The 17,869-nt window shown below is 44.4% G+C and overlaps 2 protein-coding genes across 2 annotated transcripts; both read left to right on the top strand.

The window, feature by feature from the left end:
* Positions 1-4,696: 4,696 nt before the first annotated feature.
* Positions 4,697-7,805, top strand: LOC133949552 (G-protein coupled receptor 26-like). Its single transcript, XM_062383463.1, has 3 exons — positions 4,697-5,974; positions 6,082-6,195; positions 7,396-7,805. The coding sequence occupies exons 1-3, from the start codon at positions 5,304-5,306 to the stop codon at positions 7,631-7,633; spliced, it is 1,023 nt and encodes a 340-aa protein (XP_062239447.1). The 5' UTR covers positions 4,697-5,303; the 3' UTR covers positions 7,634-7,805.
* Positions 7,806-10,799: 2,994 nt separating this feature from the next.
* On the top strand, positions 10,800-17,462 carry LOC133949903 (carboxypeptidase Z-like). Its single transcript, XM_062383976.1, has 11 exons — positions 10,800-10,941; positions 11,411-11,440; positions 11,862-12,236; positions 14,184-14,411; positions 14,492-14,721; positions 14,817-14,978; positions 15,095-15,253; positions 15,755-15,890; positions 16,028-16,167; positions 16,307-16,406; positions 16,799-17,462. Exons 1-11 carry the CDS (start codon positions 10,848-10,850, stop codon positions 17,149-17,151), a joined length of 2,007 nt encoding a protein of 668 aa, XP_062239960.1. The 5' UTR covers positions 10,800-10,847; the 3' UTR covers positions 17,152-17,462.
* The last annotated feature ends 407 nt before the right edge of the window (positions 17,463-17,869 follow it).

Raw genomic sequence — 17,869 nt, 5'->3', positions numbered from 1 at the left:
ACATATGTTTTTTGCTTTGAAGGTAATCATAATAAGAGTGAATTTTATATATGTGGACTTTGTGAGTTTGAGCCCTAAGTCAGGCAATCAATCGGTCACATAAACACACAATGCAAATTGACATGATGTTTCTGAAGAGAACTCGGTGACCTCAATGTCTGAGCTTATATTTCTATTATAGACGCGATTTGAGGTAATGAAGGCTTTAATCTGTTATGACATAGAATGCATAAAAAACTGATCAAAATTCAGCAATGCAGTAAAACAAAACAGATAAAGATACAACAATAAAAGAATATTAAAAAACTAAACTTAAATGCTATGCTTATCTCCAAAGGAAACCTAGGGAACAATACATGGAACACTTGTAGGCACTTTACATGATATAGCAAAAATGCCTAGAAATGCCCCGAACAAACAGAATGAGCCGGACACTTCTAGACTTAAAAACATATAGAAAAGTATCAGAATTAAATAGAAACAGGTTGATATCTAAACATCATATCTACCACTTATAGTTTTTGTTTTGAAGGTGAAGATAAAAAGAGGAAGTCCTCAAGACAACGTGAGGATTCACCTCCTACAGTATGAAAAGAGATCAACAGGTTTTCACGTCTTATTTACATTCCTCAAGCTTTTTCTAAATGTGCAACACGTAGTCGTCAGCTGTCATCACCGGTCAAACCGTGGAGCCTCAACACGCGTGTGGCAGATGTTTGAGCTCAGCAGGGTTCCTGTGTGGCTCTTCCGGTTGTGAGACGTGTGGAGGAGGCCCATCTGTCACAGCACCAATAACCCTGTAAAAAAAATCCTGAGCTGTCATTCACAACGGGCCCACGTCCTTGTTTTTTTATTATCCTCGCTGGCGACTGCCCAGCGTGGGAGACGACAGACGGCAGAGTAAACACGAGGTGAAGAAGAAGCTGTCGCTCACGCAGTCTGCAGGAGACGTCTCTTTCTACCAGTCGTCGGTGAGCGGGGAGGACATCACTTCAGGCGGCCTTGTCTGTTCGACAGATTGATTCGCAGACTGTTGTTTTTTATTATAAGAATTTCCAACCTCGGGATCAAATATTGATCCGCACATGATGGATCGCGGGAGTATGAATCCGACCACAGCAGCGTTTAAAGGTTAATGACTTCTGACCTTGTTGCTGACCCCGTTCGTATCTCAATCCTGATTCTCACTCAGCACGAGCTGACCTCTGATCAGCCTGAAATCAACACAGTGTCTCAAGTAAGCACTTCCTCACATCCGCTGGGTGAAGTGCTCATCACGGCGTGTTGGGTTTTTGCCACCGCGACAAAAAGCGGCATCCTGTAATAACCATTAAAGTATCATAAACACTTAACGCCTATATAATCCTTACAGGGTTAGGGTTAGGCACATTTTTTGCACATTTAAAAACACTATATAATCACAATAGAGTTGCAGTGATTGACGGGTTCTGCAAACCAAATATCCACTCTGTGATATAGAGATGACTATATGAATATATTAAACTCTGTCTTTTCTCCTGAATGTTATAAATATTCTTATTTTGTTCCACTTCTGTCCGCCCTGGGAGATTGGTCCCTCGATGGCGTCTCTTCCTCTGTGTTTTTTTCCCCCAGTCAAAAGTAAAACTATAGAATTTGATTAATTTGATTGATATGTTTAAAGGAACATTTGTTGCCGTACAGTATTTATTTTCAAGCTTTTTCCTGAACCATTCTGCATCCTTAGTAATCCATCCAGTCACAAACAGACGCAGACTAAAACAGGTACAAATTTGATCAAGCTTTATTTTGATTATTCAAATACCTGATGAAAACTAAGAAAGCAAGATCAATAAAACCTATGAAAGGTGGCAAATGACAAATAACTGATCCCCCTCTTTATATCAGAGATTTGAATATGAGGGGGAAACCGCAAACTCAAAGCTGAAGTACCCACAATCCACTTTGTTTGTGCACCTATGAACAGAAAATATAAACTTGGAAACGCAATCGTTGTTATAATCTGATTTGATTTGATGATCTTTTTCGGCCCAGAATCCAAACCACTGGTTTTCTTTGTGGTCAGGAAACATGATTTGACCGTCGGGCTGTAACTATGCTCGGTGTGTAAATAAAGAGATCAGGGGTCACGTCCACCACAATGTATTGATCTCCTGCTCGGTGCAAACCTCGAGTCTGACTATTCTATTTATGTGCACACCTGCAGGCAGCTGGGCAGAGAGACCAATGCACGCACGCAGTCCATTTCACTGGCTAAAAGCAGATGATGATGAAGAGTTTTAAAGATCAGGACTAAAAGCCTCATCCTACCTGCCATAGTACCTTCTGCTGTGGCTCTGAGACGACTCCCACCAATCACAGAGTTATTTAACACGTGACACTGAGCTCCTCTCCTGACCTTGGGCGTTAGAGCAGGAACAAGCTCCGTGTGAAACACCAGGTATACCCACAGGGATTCCGATCACACTTGTGTGTTGAAGGTCAGTTGCTTCTACGTGAGGTCACTTGGTTTGAATGTGAAGTCGAAAGCTTTCAGGACCGTCTTGGTCACGAGGCCGAGGTCACGAGGTGCCCGGGAAAGATCCGGTCCTGAAGACAGCACGACAATTATTGTGTTGCTCTGTTTGTGCACGGAGCGCTACTCTGTTTAATTTAACATCCGGCAATAACACACGTTATTGAGATTTGTAATGAGCCTGTTTTTCCACCTATGATTAGATAAGTAGAGCTATAAAAGAAAAACACAATAAAAGAAATTGGGCTCCGAATGGATAAAATAGATAATTAAGAGATTAACCAACATTTGAATTGCAGCTCTAACATCAGGAGCATTAATTACTTCTCTTCAAACTGCCTCTGATTCATGGTCACCTTTAGTTTGGTGCGTTTCGAGGATTCAGCATCTTTCCCCCCCCTCTGCTTGAATGACTCTGTTAAACAGCCACGGGGCCTCCCAGGCATTTTGTCCGCTGCCTTAAAAACTGCAGTAACTGATTACTCCGCTCACATGAACGCATCCTCTCCAAGCGATCCCATTTGTGGCTCTGAAGCTGGCGTTCAGCGCTCTGATACCTCGGTTAGGTAATACGCCAGCGCCTGAGAGTTATATTGGAGGTGACACCCCATCAGGCCTATAAATAGCTCTGCACTTTCCCCCCAGGAGCCCAGCTGTAGCTTCCTCCGAGGCATTTGATCTCCAGTTTGTAGGGGACTGACATCACCCACTGCTGCTCTCTCTCACTCCTGCACACACAAACACACTAAGAAATAACACACGCTCAGAAAAGACACACACCCTCGGTGCTGTAGTGGCTTCATTACCGCTGGATATAGCATATGTGGGGAAAAAGCTTTCATCAGCGGCGACACTTTTAGGAGAGTGTCACTTCAAAGACGGTTGGCCTCAGGGTTTCCCTCAACTGCATTTAATGATGACTCACCTACTCACTTTGAATACTCCACTATTCAGAGCAGCCGGCTCGGAGGGATGCAAATTCTCTGACAGTGTGTGTCGCCCTTAAATAAATAAAACCAAGCACTTAATTGGAAGAGATGGGGATGGGGGGGGGGGGATACAGGAACAAGCATAACACAAGCCTCATAACAAGTTGGAGGATGAAGTGAGTGCAAACGAGAGGAGATAGAGAAAAGCCCTGCAGGCTGCGTCTGACCCCGGTGAGTCACTGTCTGTACACACTTCTCCAGAAGTGGGCATGACTCAGTAACGAGCAAAGCATCCATGTTGACTGTGTTCCTCCAATTTGGATCAGGTACCATTTTCATGCTCTGGTTTATTTTACTGGGGCTTTGTTGTCAAACGTGAAATCATATTTCTTTCTTCTACGATGGATATAGTTACATATAATTAACAAAAGGTTTGGGTTGCTGGTACCGAGCCATTTAGAAAGGCTTGTGGCTAATGTTTAATAAACTTAATTTCTTATGGAACAGTTAAATTACAGTTTAGGTTACCATGATAAGAGAACATTTATTTTACCTGAAACTACTTCCTTTTGTTAGAAAGCTTCCTCAGATATACTAAGCTTATAAGCAGGTACAACCCAAATTATTATGCTAAAAACACAGGTGTAAAATGGACTGCACTTTCGTGTTTAATAAATTTCATTTTGTTTTTCCCCCGCGAACAAAGATAAACTGTGGCTGGACTTTTTTCTGCCACTACGGAATTATGTAAAACATTCAGGGTTATACATCCTATACAATCTGACACTGGACTTCTGCACCTAGGCTATTTACAACAAATACAAAACCATCAGCTACTGGGACAAACCCCCAGTGCTGGTACAGGATTTTATTGCAATGTGATATTGTTTTGACTTTGGTGAGCTACTTGTTTCAATCTAAAAGTATGGAGTGAAAAGAAAACGATATTTACCGTTATTTCTTCCTCGGCTATTTTTATGAAAAGGTCACATTCTACCATCAATCCTCTCTCTGTATATTTTTGCATCCCAGACACAATTTTCCAATAACAAACAGTGAATCTACACTAGCCACCGGCCTATAAATAATTCATTTGGGGACAGGGATCGTTTTGCCCCCTCTGCCTCTCCGGTGCGCCTGTGCACCTGGTGCCATTTGGCCACGGCAGACGCGTCTCCAATTATCCAAGAGCGCATCCCCGGATTTCTCTGCGTCTGTCCCTTTGCCTCCACATCCACATTGATTCGAGCCAAGTCGAATCAATGCGGGGGACGCGAGAAACTCACGCGTGAATAACGTATAGTATGCGGAGGGGGATTGATGCGTATTTGCGCACAACAAAAATCAAACAACACACGAGGATTTGCTAGAAATGCTACCAGAATGTAGAAAGTAGGGACGGAAGTGTGTTTTGTGACTGTACAAGTTGCTCCTGCAGCTCATGGTGTGATCATTCACTTCAGTAGACTCGCTGCCTCTCCACCCGGGTCCTCCTCAGTCCAGATCACTATGTGGCTGCTCAGTGCGCCGCCTGCTCGCAGTCTGAATGGCCGCAGCTGCTGAAAGACGCGCCCCACACGCACATCTCCACTTGGCACCGCAGCTGTTCACCTTCTTCTGCACCTGACGCGCGCCGGGCGGCGGGTGCGAGTGGTGGCGGCCGCCCGCGTCCTCAGCACTCTGGACAGCGCTCGTCGTGGGAAGTTGGAGAGGACGCGGCGGTGCGCACGGATCTAACTGGAATGAGAAGCTGGAGCCGCTGGAGAAGACGTGCGCGACGCGCGGCCATGGTTGTTCCCAAGTGCGCATTGTCCACAACAGGCGCAGGTAACCCGAGGGTGGGCGCTCCGGTGTGAGACATGGACTTTGCTGACATTATCTTCGCTTTGTTCATCGTCGTGGTCGCGGTCGTGTCGCTGTTGTCCAACTTGTTGGTGCTGCTATGTTTCGTGCACAGCACCGAGATCCGCCGACAGGTGCCCGGTGTCTTCACCATGAACTTGTCCTTCTGCAACATCCTCATCACTGTGCTCAACATGCCCGCCACTCTGGTCGGGATCGTGCGGAACCAGCAGCCTTTCGGGGACTGCGTGTGCCACGCGGTGAGCTTCCTGGAGACTTTCCTCACCGCCAACACCATGCTGAGCATGGCCGCCCTCAGCATCGACCGCTGGATCGCGGTGGTCTTCCCGCTCAGTTACTCCACTAAGATGCGCTACAAGGACGCGCTGATCATGGTGTGCTACTCCTGGCTCCACTCCTTCACCTTCTCCCTCACGGCGCTGCTCTTCTCCTGGGCCGACTACAGCGACGTGTACGCGTCGTGCACCCTGCAGCCGAGGGACCGGGGCAGCGATAGGATTAAGTTCACAATCTTCACGGTGGTTTTCCACGCCACCAGCTTCATGCTGTCCCTGCTCATCCTCTGCTTCACCTACCTGAAGGTGCTGAAAGTCGCCAGGTTCCACTGCAAGAGGATTGACATAATCACCATGCAGACTCTCTTCCTGCTGGTCGACATCCACCCCAGGTACAGTTGCATGTCTCATTTACAAGTTTCTTCTTATAACTCTCACAATATGCATATAGTGTTGACACTGTTTGCCAAATGGACTAAACGTCCATTCCTGTTTCCAGCGTGAAGCAGAGATGTTTAACAGAGCAAAAGAGGAGAAAGCAAAGAGCCACCAAGAAGATCAGCATCTTCATCGGCTCATTCATCATCTGCTTTGCTCCTTATGTAATTACAAGGTAAGTGCGACTGACAGCAGCCATGCATCGCGTCATTTTTATTCAAAGCTTGTTATGACCTTGTGAGTACTTGCAGAGACTTAAAAATACACACATCTGTCACACACATTATCGGATTAAAGACAATCTAACACCTGAAGTGCACAATCACATCAGTGTGTGAGCTCACCTGACACCACACGGCTTATTTGGACCTAATGCTCAGAATTATTATCATTGATCTGAGCCTGGACACAGCTCATTGGTCAGCTGCACTGTGTTGATGTAAACAAGCCCCATGCTGCCTCCATTGGAAAACAGTTAAAACGTCAACAGACAACAACAAAGTGGCTCCCGGAGAAAAGAGGAGAAGCCAGATGTGTCTGCTGCTGATAAGCCGAGTGTGGTGTGTGGTGTGTGGTGTGTGTTGTGTGACAGGGGAACACGGAGCTCACACCCTCTGTGAAAAAGTGTCTCGATAATTGGATCAACCCCCTGAACCGGGCCTACGTACACGTCTGAGTGACAGCTGAGCCAAAACATCTTATTATTCTCAGAATTCCTGAACATGTGCTGTCTGTTCTACTTTTACCTGAGCACTTGAACACATCATCTCCTCATGACAGGTCTCAGCCTTCACACAGTACAGCTGACCATGTCCCCTGGGATGTTCTGAAAGGTCGTGACAATATGGAAGCTTAAACAAATCTAACAAAGCAATTAAATGACAAAACTACACATTTTTGTAGACAAATTATTTTGTGATTTGTGTATGACCTATGGAAGATAAAGAATGTCTATATTCAAATCTAATAAAGAAACAAAGTTGTAAAAGGAAGATTTATTAGTTATTTAAGCCAAACTTAAGCTTTATTTGCTTAATTTTTAGGCATTTCAATTCTTACAAACATGAATAACATTTTAAATCGTGTTCAACTAAATATGTTAAAGGAGCATACCTTTTTTTTACAGTATCAATTAAATTACACGTAAAAAAAATATGGTGGTCATTATAGTGACTCATGCCTAATGACTGCTTTTACTGTTTGAAGGAAAGGCTGAAAAAAAATACAGATCATCTCCTGCTTTTTCTACAGCATGAATAAAAATAGAAAGACCTTCCCCCTTTTGATCCTCTCTTCTATTGTCACACTGTCCCTCACGTGTCAGAGGCTGCTCTGGTGCTTTGTTTAGTCATGTCTTCTGCTGCCGCCCCTTCAGGTTGGCTGAGCTTCTACCTTTCGTGGACGTCAACCGCCACTGGGGAATCATCAGTAAGTGCCTCACATACAGCAAGGCGGCGTCCGACCCCTTCGCCTACTCCCTCCTACGTCAGCAGTACAAGAAGGTCCTGGTGTCCGTGGTCAACAGGCTGCTCCGGCGCGACCTCTACCCTTCATCCGGCCACAACAGCTCTCTGGACACAGAGAGCGACTACTGTCTCCAGAGGATCAGCTAATGGGCGAACGTGCGGACGTGACAGACGCACAACACACAGCGGGGCCGAGAAAAAACAGAGAAGGCTGCCTCTTGAGGAGGAAGAGGAGGATGGGCGGGGGCGAAGAATTAGGGAGAGAGAGAGAGAGAGAAGGAGTGGACAGGATATTAGACGGAAGCAAAAGGAGACTAGATGGAGGGGACAGATTGTGGGTTTGGGGGGGGGGTGGTGGGTGGTGAAGATTGAACAGACAGTAATGAGGGGGAGGACAAACAGGCAAAGAAACGGAAGGGGAAGGCGAGATGGGTGAGGGGGGGGGGACAGATAGGCAGCGACAGGGATGATGTGGCCTCAGACAGCATTGGTACACAAGGGATCTTTAATTCATCAACACACAGGAAAAGCCCCCCCCCCCCCCCCATACACACACACACATCCCATACACATGCAGATTCACACACAGACGAATCAATTCCATGAAACATGGGTTCAAGATGGCGATGAGGGACCACGCTGCCCGAGACGTCTCCAGACTCTGGGAGACAAGACGCCTTTTCGAGCTGGACCAACCGAATCTTCTTTGTCTTTCCTCTGCCGCAAACCCCCCCCCCCCCCCCCCCCCCCGGGGACACTACGTCGTCTTCTGGAGAAAGTAGCGTCACCAGACGGACGTGCTCTCCGGCGTCGAGGCTCAGCTGCTGCACAGTGTTGCCATTTATCTGTATTGACCGCGTTAGACTACTTTGCAGTGTCGTGTCAGTCACTGAATATTGATGCACTTTGTCTAATCCTCTCAGAGCTACTACAGATACAAGAGCCAAAGGCAAATGACATGTACACCACGATGTTAAAGGACGCGGCTGGTGAGGGTCTCTGTTTTTCTTATTGTCCACAAGGGTCATGAGAAGATCAAAACGGAGTTTGCCTCTCAGTGCTGTCACAACTCTCCAGCCTGCCTGCTGCTCCAAGTCTTCAGATACATGCTCTCAGCTGGACTCTGTACATAAGGAGTAAATCGTATATATTTAGTTGCAGGTTATTACAAGTTTGGTGCACAAGTATTTAGCCTAGGAAGTCCTCAAATGTTTTACTTAAAGTAAAAGTACAAATAAATAGACGAGTAAAAGTAAAGTTTTCTACTTGATATGACACAAAAGTCTAGTATTCAAAAGATGAAGACTTGACAATACCTACAATTGTATTATAGCTTTTAAAGAAGAATAACATAAAATATACACATATTGATCATGTACATTTAAAGACATTTAAATAATACAATTTATACAATAAAATAATGGTTAATAGAATCCACAATCCCAGTAAAAACACATTAAAAACGCATAATCTTACACATTTTTCATAAATATCAAGATAAACCAGTATAATGTGCAGTGACCACATTATTTTTGAACAATGGGAAAGTGAATGGAAGCATCAGGATGAGCTCTTCTCTGGTTTGAAGTCTTCTCATGTGTTTTTTTTGCCGACAGTAATAAAAATGCAGCCTCACCAGTCGTCCTTTAAAGTGTGTGTGTGTATGTGTGTGTGTGTTAAAGTGTAACTGAATGTACTAGAGCTAGTCCACTTTTACCGGGAAAATGCATTTGTACAACTGTGCTCTGTTCTGCCAGTTGACCGGAGGGAAAAACGTTTCTAATGGATATTTACATGATGTTATTCTATATTTTGCACTGTACAGGAACAATGTTTTGTTTATAGATGAAGGGGGGGGGGGGGGGGGGGACGTGATGTAGCATAGGAAACGCTTTCAAAGTGCTTTAAAAACACACACTGTTCTGTGTTTGTGCCAGATTTGCATATGTGACTTTCTTCAGCTGCTCTAAAACAGAATAGCTGCTTTATTATTATGTTTATTATTATCAATACTGAGAAAAAAAAAATCTGTTTCTTTGGATGTACTTTACTCACGTGTACTTTTCCTCCCGTGAGCCACTTGCTGTTCTTTGACAGTGTGATTAGCCGTTAGTGGAATATGTGCAATAAAAAACTGTCAATTATTAAGCTATTAAAAATATGAATGTTTTCACGGAACCGCAGAATGTCCTCAGACTTGATTTTTACAACATTACATTCAAACGGTGCAGTCAATTAGGATTATAGAAACATTGTGGGGCAATTCTCAATATCCAAAAATCAATAGACACATGAAACATTATCACTATAACTCTTTGGGTTCCTCTTTCACCAGCAGCTTCTCACATTGTTCTGCCTCGGCGTGGCCCTAATTATATTGGAGATGATATGTGGCATGAAGAACGACCGCGGTGTCACGGCACAATCTCTGCTTCGGCGCCGTTATTGCCGAGTGTAATTAAATCGAGGGGGCAAAGATCCTTTTGGAAGATTAGTGATTCTAATTTATTCAGACTCAGTGATGACTCGGGCCTGATTGGACGCATGGAAACAGACCAACAGTAATTATTTGCAGCATTAGATGAAGGAATTTACATCTGGAAATCGAGCAGTTTTCTCTAAAAGCAGCTTAAACTGCTAAAAAGGAGAATGTATGAATATTAAATGACTTATTCCACAGCTGCTCTTGGAACTACTGTATATTATTATGGGTTTTTGATAATATGCAGTGCATTAATGCATTTTAATGGTGCGATGGTGTAAAAGAACTTTATGAACTTCACTTTATATAGTTTGGTTCAAGAACAACAGAAGTAGCCCACACTGATACTTCAAAACATTTAGCCACAGTTAAAACAGAACGTTTTCTTTGTTAACTTAGCCACATGGTTTTATACCAAATATATATCAATAATAACACAATTAAGTGTAGACAAACTTGACAATCATTTTACTATTATGATTATTGTTGATAATCATAATAGTAAATTGCTGATTATTAGGTTTTAGTTTGTTTTAACAGCTTCCTATTGGACAATCGGTGTCATGTGACTGAAGAAGGCCCCAATAATCAATATAAATCAATAGTTGAGGCTACTGCATCAGTAACGACGATATAAAGTTGATCTAACACTTTAATTATCTTTATCTTCAAATCCTGTTTACTGTAACAGAGAGAGAAGAATTCCAGTTGATCTTATCCCCACTTCACCTCTCAGCCATTTCCGCTGTAACCTGATAGCTGACCGTAATGTTTGTAGTAAAGTGACTCAGAGGGAGTTTCTGCACACACACACACACACACACACACACTCTCTCTCTCTCCCTGCGTGTGTGTGAGGTGCCACATCGGAGCATAACAATGTGTCGGAAAATGAGCATCATGCTTCGGATCCTGCTGCAGTTGTTCGCCCTTGCTTCGTGTTCTCCTCCACGGTGTGACCCGAGAGTCCGAGGTAAAGACCTTCTTCTCTTTGTATTATGGTCTCAAACTTTATTCCCATGTGTGCATCTGGACCTGCTGCACAATGTGGCATCTTTTTTTTTTTATTTCCACATGGAGCCGCTGCACCGGACTGAATCTCATGCAGTAAAAACTTGCTTTTAAAAATCTTTTGTGCAACTTTAAGAGACACAAAGCTGAAAATGATGATGTATTTCATGAGATCGTGTTGGTCTGTGACTCGTCAAATACAAATATACTTGATTAAAGCTTGCTTTTGTAATATCCCAGATAAAACCAGGAACATCTGTGAATTGAGATCCTTTGCACAGACAGATTTTAGAAAAGCTGCAGAAGCCCAGACCACATCTTGAGCACTACACTACTTTGCTTTACAGGCCAGATTGAGACTTTTATAGAAACCACTCTGCCATCTAGTGTCTGCCACCGCGTCAGCTAATGCTCACTGATGTGTTTTGCAGGACTGTGCAAGCCGACCGTGCAAGTCAAACGTAAGTATCCCTTGTGCATGGGTGTCACACTCTGGGCGGTTTCCCCCCCACCAGCTGCCAGTCTTGCTCAGTGCCATCCCTGGGGACTTTGGTTTGGAGTCAGTGTTTTTGAACAACACCAAAGTTGAGATCATAAGTCACACGCAGGGCGTAGTCTTGATAGAACATGGCCCCAGAGCCATAAAACCGTCACGGGTATTTTTAGATGATCAGTGGGGCTGTGAATTATTCAGATTCTAATTTCCAGAGATGATAGTAATATTTGGGAGTAGATGATTGAAGACAGCAAAGTGAGACTCGTGACCTCGGGTGTGATGGATGGAGATGTAGCGAAATAAGACTGATGAAGACTCCTGCTGAGAAATCCCATTAACATCATAAACCTTATCCATCTGAATCTGATGTTTTCTGTTCACCTCAGCCAAATGCACCGATGTCTCCCTGTCCTACTGCGACGACATGGCCTACACCCACACCATGTTCCCCAACATCCTCGGCCACAAGAGCCGCGAGGACGCCGAGGGGGGGGCCGAGTACCTCCTCATGAGCGTGGTGGAGTCCCTGCTAGGCGGGGAGTGCAACCCCGATATCCGCATGCTGGGCTGCTCGGTGCTGGCCCCCCGCTGCGAGAGCGCCAAGGTGCTGAGGCCGTGTCGCAGCACCTGCGAGGCCGTGCAGAAGAAATGCAGCCACGCCTTCCAGGGGATAGAGATGGCATGGCCCTACTTCCTGGACTGTGACCGCTTCTTTACTGGTGATGAGGAAGGATGCTATGACCCACTGGCAGGGCTCAAGGGTGAGAACAAGGACAATCAATCAATCAATCAATCAATCAATCTATCTATCTATCTATCTATCTATCTATCTATCTATCTATCTATCTATCTATCTATCTATCTATCTATCTATCTATCTATCTATCTATCTATCTATCTATCTATCTATCAATCAATCAATCAATCTATCTATCTATCTATCTATCTATCTAACTATCTTTCTATCTATCTATCTAACTATCTAACTATCTATCTGTCTATCAATCTTTATATCTATCTATCTATCTATCTATCTATCTATCTATCTATCTATCTATCTATCTATCTATCTATCTATCTATCTATCTATCTATCTATCTAACTATCTTTCTATCTATCTATCTATCTATCTATCTATCTATCTATCTATCTATCTTTAGATCTATCTATCTATCTATCTTTAGATCTATCTATCTATCTATCTATCGATCTATCTATCTATCTATCTATCTATCTATCTCTCTCTAGCTCTCTCTGTTTTCCGCTGAAAGAGAAGACACAAGTTTTCAAACCCATTTTGAGTTTCAGCTCTTTCTCAAACACATTGTCTTCAGACTTCTGGTTTGTTCACATGCTGGTGCGGCTCACCTCAACATAAAAATCCAAGTGGAACGCCTCAGCTCACCACATGAACCCTCGCTCCAGGTCCCCGTGGCTATTTTGCAAGTGTTTTCACTGGAAAGCCCTGTGATGTAAACAGCGTCTTTAAAGACAAACAAGGGAAGAACTCTGTCTGGTAGTATTCTGTAAAAAAAGCTGTTGAAGAAGAATTGAAGTTTTCCAAAGTAGAGGAGAAAAGACACAGTCATGCTGCTAGTGCTGGAGGAAGAGCTCATGTGTGAGCCACATGAGAACATGAACCACGGGAACATCTGCTCGGACAGGAGGACTTGATTTACACGTCGAGTCATGTCGTTTTGGCTTCGGTGTAAAAGTCGAATGTGTACACGCTCGTCAAAGTCTCGAAGTCGACCAATGAAACGCACCACGCGGCCTCGACCTGTTGCACTGTAATGAAAGGTTACACTTTTTTTATCGGTCTGCTAATTCTGTTTTTCCGGCAAGCAGAACGTGGTTCAGATGTCTGGCAGCAGGTGAATCCTGTGTGATTATTAACACATTCGCATCGCACTCGTGTTTGTGACTGTTTTTAATGTGACCCCGAGTTGGTCCCACAGTCGCACAACACAGTGTGTTGTTTCATGTTACAAACTGGAATGTTTCTGAGTTAAGTACAGACAGTTCCTTTCAGTTCAATCAAGCCTTTTAGCGAAGCCAACAACACAACGCCCAGTTGGACAGTTTCAGATCCGCACCAAATCAATCACGTTTGTTTGGAGAGCTGTTGAAGATTCATGTAAACCGATGATTTGCAAATGAATCCTCATTATCTCAGCATCACGTTGGTGGTAGTTACAGCTTTTTGTTTTTATGCCTATTTCTTTCAGGACAGCAGCTGTTAACATCCTCCCCTCCCATGAAACCACATCTGAATTGGATTTAATTGAAGCTGCACCAAACTGCACACACCCGAATATCAGTCCCTTAAATATTCCTGATTCTTGAATTATTGGTTAAAGTGTCATGATTACAGTTTTTTGCTTATGTCAAAATAAGCGTAAATACGAAAACAAGGACACATTAAAAGTTTTCCAAGGGCAATATCCTGCTGATATTGCCCTTGGAAAACTTTTAATGTGTCACCTGAGATAATAAGCTTCACATTTCATCAGGCGATTGGTTTTACATTGAATTTCATCACATTCCTCCTGGTTTTTCTGCTGCACATACCAGACTCTACGACCATCCTATTTATACCCTGGCAGCGCTGCAGGAATGGAGGCCTCGTTTTTTTTACTAGAGATCTAAACTGTCAGTCAGTAAAGCTGAGACGCACATGAATCAAAACCGATAATTCATTTTTCCAGCGGAGGAAGATGCTGAGGCTGTCGACGGCACGGAGATTCCTCCTCTGGAGGATCCCCTCGCCTCGCTGCAGTTCAAATATCACACCAATCCTCAGATGATCAGCATTTTGAAGAAAACCGAGGAGCAGTGCCCCGGCATCGCCAGGACCTACAGCATCGGACGCAGCATGGAGGGCCGGGAGCTGCTCGTCATCGAGTTCTCAAACAACCCAGGTCAACATGAGCTGCGTGAGTAGAACCCACCGGAGTCTTTAGAAATCCAGCAAATAGCCTTCTCACTGAGTTCCTGTAAATGTGACCCTGTGTAGTGGAGCCGGAGATGAAGTACATTGGCAACATGCACGGGAATGAGGTCCTGGGCCGCCAGCTGCTGATCTACCTAGCTCAGTATCTGTGCTCGGAGTATCTGCTGGGCGACGAGCGCGTGCAGAAGCTCATCAACACCACCCGCATCCACATCCTGCCCTCCATGAACCCCGACGGGTACGAGGCGGCTGTCTCTGGACTCCAGGACAGTAGCTACGGCGAGGAGGAGGAGGTCAGGTCTCCACGTTACATGTTCCAAACTCTGTGTGCATCATGTTTTGAGAGGTGTTTTGTCATTTCAAACACGCTCCCCTGTGAACTCCTCAGGGTCAACGATACGATACCTGGAATATCGGTCGAAGCAACGCTCAGAACATCGACCTGAACAGAAACTTCCCCGATTTGACCTCAATCGTTTACAGCCGACGCAGACAAAAGACCTACCGAACTGACCACGTCTCAATCCCAGACTATTACTGGTTTGGTAAGGTACAGTGTGAACCCTTCCCCATACATGCCAGTGACTTGTACTCGGTGATACGGCCAAGGGAGATGAACGAACTCGCATTTCTCGGTCTGAATTAAGTCTTAATGCTGCGATCCAGGTTGCACCGGAGACGTACGCGGTGATGAAATGGATCCGCTCCATCCCCTTCGTGCTCTCGGCCAACTTCCACGCCGGGGACCTGGTGGTGTCGTATCCCTTCGATCTGTCCAAACACCCGCTGGAACGCAACCTCCTCTCCCCAGCACCGGACGATCAGGTGAATGGGCTCCTTCAAACACAAAGGATCACCTCGAGATCAGGATGATGTGATTTTCACAGACTTTGCTGTCAAATACATTTATAATTTAAAGTTATTAAAAGCACAAGGGTTCATTAATAAAGTAGTAAATTCATTTTTGATTCATGATAAATGCTGTATATGGTGTCATACCTCTGTTCTGATAATCTCCAATAATTAGATGTCATAAAACCAGATTATAATATTAACATTGACTCAAAATCTGACCTTTATTTAACAAGAATCTAAATGTGGTATAAACAGGATAAACAATTAAATGAGAGTACATATGTTGAGTAAATAGATAAATCAGAGATGACACATATTGCACAAACAGTATTGAAAGAAATGCATGTACTGATTATGGATAAATAGAGGTTTTTATTACAAGGCCCACGTTCTTATTTTGTAAATAATTTGACATCATGACCGAAGGAAGAAGGAAAAAGTAATGCCCCGTTTCTTTATTTTATTTTGTAGGTTTTTAAGTTTCTGGCCGGAGGATACGCAAACTCCCACGAGAGGATGTCCAACGAAAACGCCAACTGTGGATCGTCACGTGACAAGAGTGTGAAGGGAATCGTGAACGGAGCCGAGTGGTCCAGCATCGCAGGCAGTGAGTCTGACAAGTGAAGTGTCCAGGAGCCACAAGGGGTCGCTGTACCATCAGTTATGATCAGGATGGGGGGGGGGCATCAGCACTGTTCTCCCAAGGGATTCTGGGTAAAGCAGTTCTGCTCTGTCACTGCTCAGGTATGCAGGACTTCAACTACCTTCACACCAACTGCCTGGAGGTGACCGTGGAGCTGGGCTGTGATCGATTCCCCCCCGAGGAGGACCTGTTCATCGGCTGGCACGAGAACCACGACGCTCTGCTCACGTTCATGGAACTGGTGAGAACAAGTCCCCACTATTCTGGGTTTTGTAAAAGTAAAGGATTCACAAGTACATCATTTAAACTAGTTGATATTGAATGAGAGGGATTTTTCTTAAATCTTAATTCCTGTGTATGAATGTTGTGGTGTCCCTCAGGTCCATCATGGCATTAAGGGAATCGTACAAGATGAGGGGGGGAATCCAATAAAAGGTGCAAGGATTTCCATCAGAGGAGTACGACATGATATAACCACAGGTGAGGATTATCCATTTTTTGTGACACGTTAGGAGTTACTGCAATTATCTGCTCATGTACAAATTGAATTGACATTAAGGAAAACCCAGAATCTCTCTGAAAGCTCCAGGATGTTCAGCTGGAAGTGACTGAAGGCCCAACATGGAGGCTCCTCATCCTTAAAGTTACTTAAGACAGTCGTCTTATGAAACCAAATTGAATATTTCTAGATCCAGATTTTTTATTGGATCTGCACCAAAATTTACTCTCTCATAAATATCAGTCCCCTTTATAGGCCTGAGTTATTTTATCACCAATATCCATGAGTTACTCTGAGAAACAATCAAATGACCTGTAACATTGTTCAGTGTTTATCCTTAAACGGCACATCGGGCCTTTCTGTCTCCCCTCAGGTGAAACTGGAGAATACTGGCGCCTCATCAACCCCGGCAGCCACATCGTGGGCGCCTCAGCTCCAGGCTACACCAGGGTCATGAAGAGGGTGGTCCTGCCTCGTCGGATGCACACGGCGGGCCGGGTGGACTTCGTGCTGCAGAAGGTGCCGCTGGAGCCCGACGTGCAGGAGGAGGAGGCCACCATCACGACCAGTTACGACCGCTTTGACCCTTACAACCAGTACGAGCGCTACACCAGGGCGGCTGACCTGAGCCAGAACCGCGAGGAGAGGTCAGAGAAGCCCTGGTGGTGGAGCTACTTTGTCCTGCCAGGTCGGCCCGCCCCCACCTGGCTGCTACAGCACTACTAGAGCTTTAATGAGAGAGGTCCTGCAGGTATACACATGCACACGCCAGGCTTCCATGTAAAGGACGTGCTGCTTTTGTATTAATGTATATACACAGCTGAAACGTGTATCGCTAGCTGGCTGGCCCTGAGCTTTCACACTTTTAGTGCTTGATGTTTTTATAAAATCTTAATATAAGCACCTCTAATCCCCCAGTGAGCGTAAATCAGGATTTCACAGAGAGCTTTGAGTCAACAGTGCTTCAGTGTACAACCGTGATCAAATGTAAGACTTATATTTGTATTTTACAGCATAAATAAAGAATTTTAATGTGATCTCACTGTGTCACTTACATTTCCACTAAACCTCATATTAAAGTTTACAAAGGTCGTTGTTTTATTCTGAAGGAGTGACCTGCATTTAGGGGTCTGGCTCAAGTATTTCATTTGCAGTCGGTAATGAAGCCAACAGGCCACCAGGGGGCAGGCTACACAAACTGCTGACCTGAGTCCCTACATTCTTCAGTAACAGCAGAAACACTTTCGTGCACGTGTGTCATGGTTGTAAAGTTGAGTCAAGGTTTATTGTTGTTGTTCAGTCTGTGGCAACAACTTTTAGCTTTCGGAGATTGTTCTGAAGCTTCATTTGACGCAGGTAAGAAAGTTATTAACTCATTTAACTCATTGCATTAACTATAAACTAGAATTATCAAACATTCTGCACATTAAACAAATGTATTCAA

Source organism: Platichthys flesus, chromosome 24 (assembly GCF_949316205.1).
Source record: "Platichthys flesus chromosome 24, fPlaFle2.1, whole genome shotgun sequence".
Classification (NCBI taxonomy): Eukaryota; Metazoa; Chordata; class Actinopteri; order Pleuronectiformes; family Pleuronectidae; genus Platichthys; species Platichthys flesus.
The sequence above is the reverse complement of the archived record's forward strand: the minus strand, read 5'-3'. Positions and strand labels throughout refer to the sequence as shown.

Bases quoted from the DNA above. Each gene is read 5' to 3' on its own strand.
- LOC133949552 (XM_062383463.1), top strand. From the start codon at position 5,304: ATGGACTTTGCTGACATTATCTTCGCTTTGTTCATCGTCGTGGTCGCG. The intron at 5,975-6,081 runs GTACAGTTGCAT...TCCTGTTTCCAG, and splicing joins CTGGTCGACATCCACCCCAG to CGTGAAGCAGAGATGTTTAA. The intron at 6,196-7,395 runs GTAAGTGCGACT...CCGCCCCTTCAG, and splicing joins GCTCCTTATGTAATTACAAG to GTTGGCTGAGCTTCTACCTT.
- LOC133949903 (XM_062383976.1), top strand. From the start codon at position 10,848: ATGTGTCGGAAAATGAGCATCATGCTTCGGATCCTGCTGCAGTTGTTC. The intron at 15,891-16,027 runs GTGAGTCTGACA...GTCACTGCTCAG, and splicing joins GTGGTCCAGCATCGCAGGCA to GTATGCAGGACTTCAACTAC. The intron at 16,407-16,798 runs GTGAGGATTATC...GTCTCCCCTCAG, and splicing joins ACGACATGATATAACCACAG to GTGAAACTGGAGAATACTGG.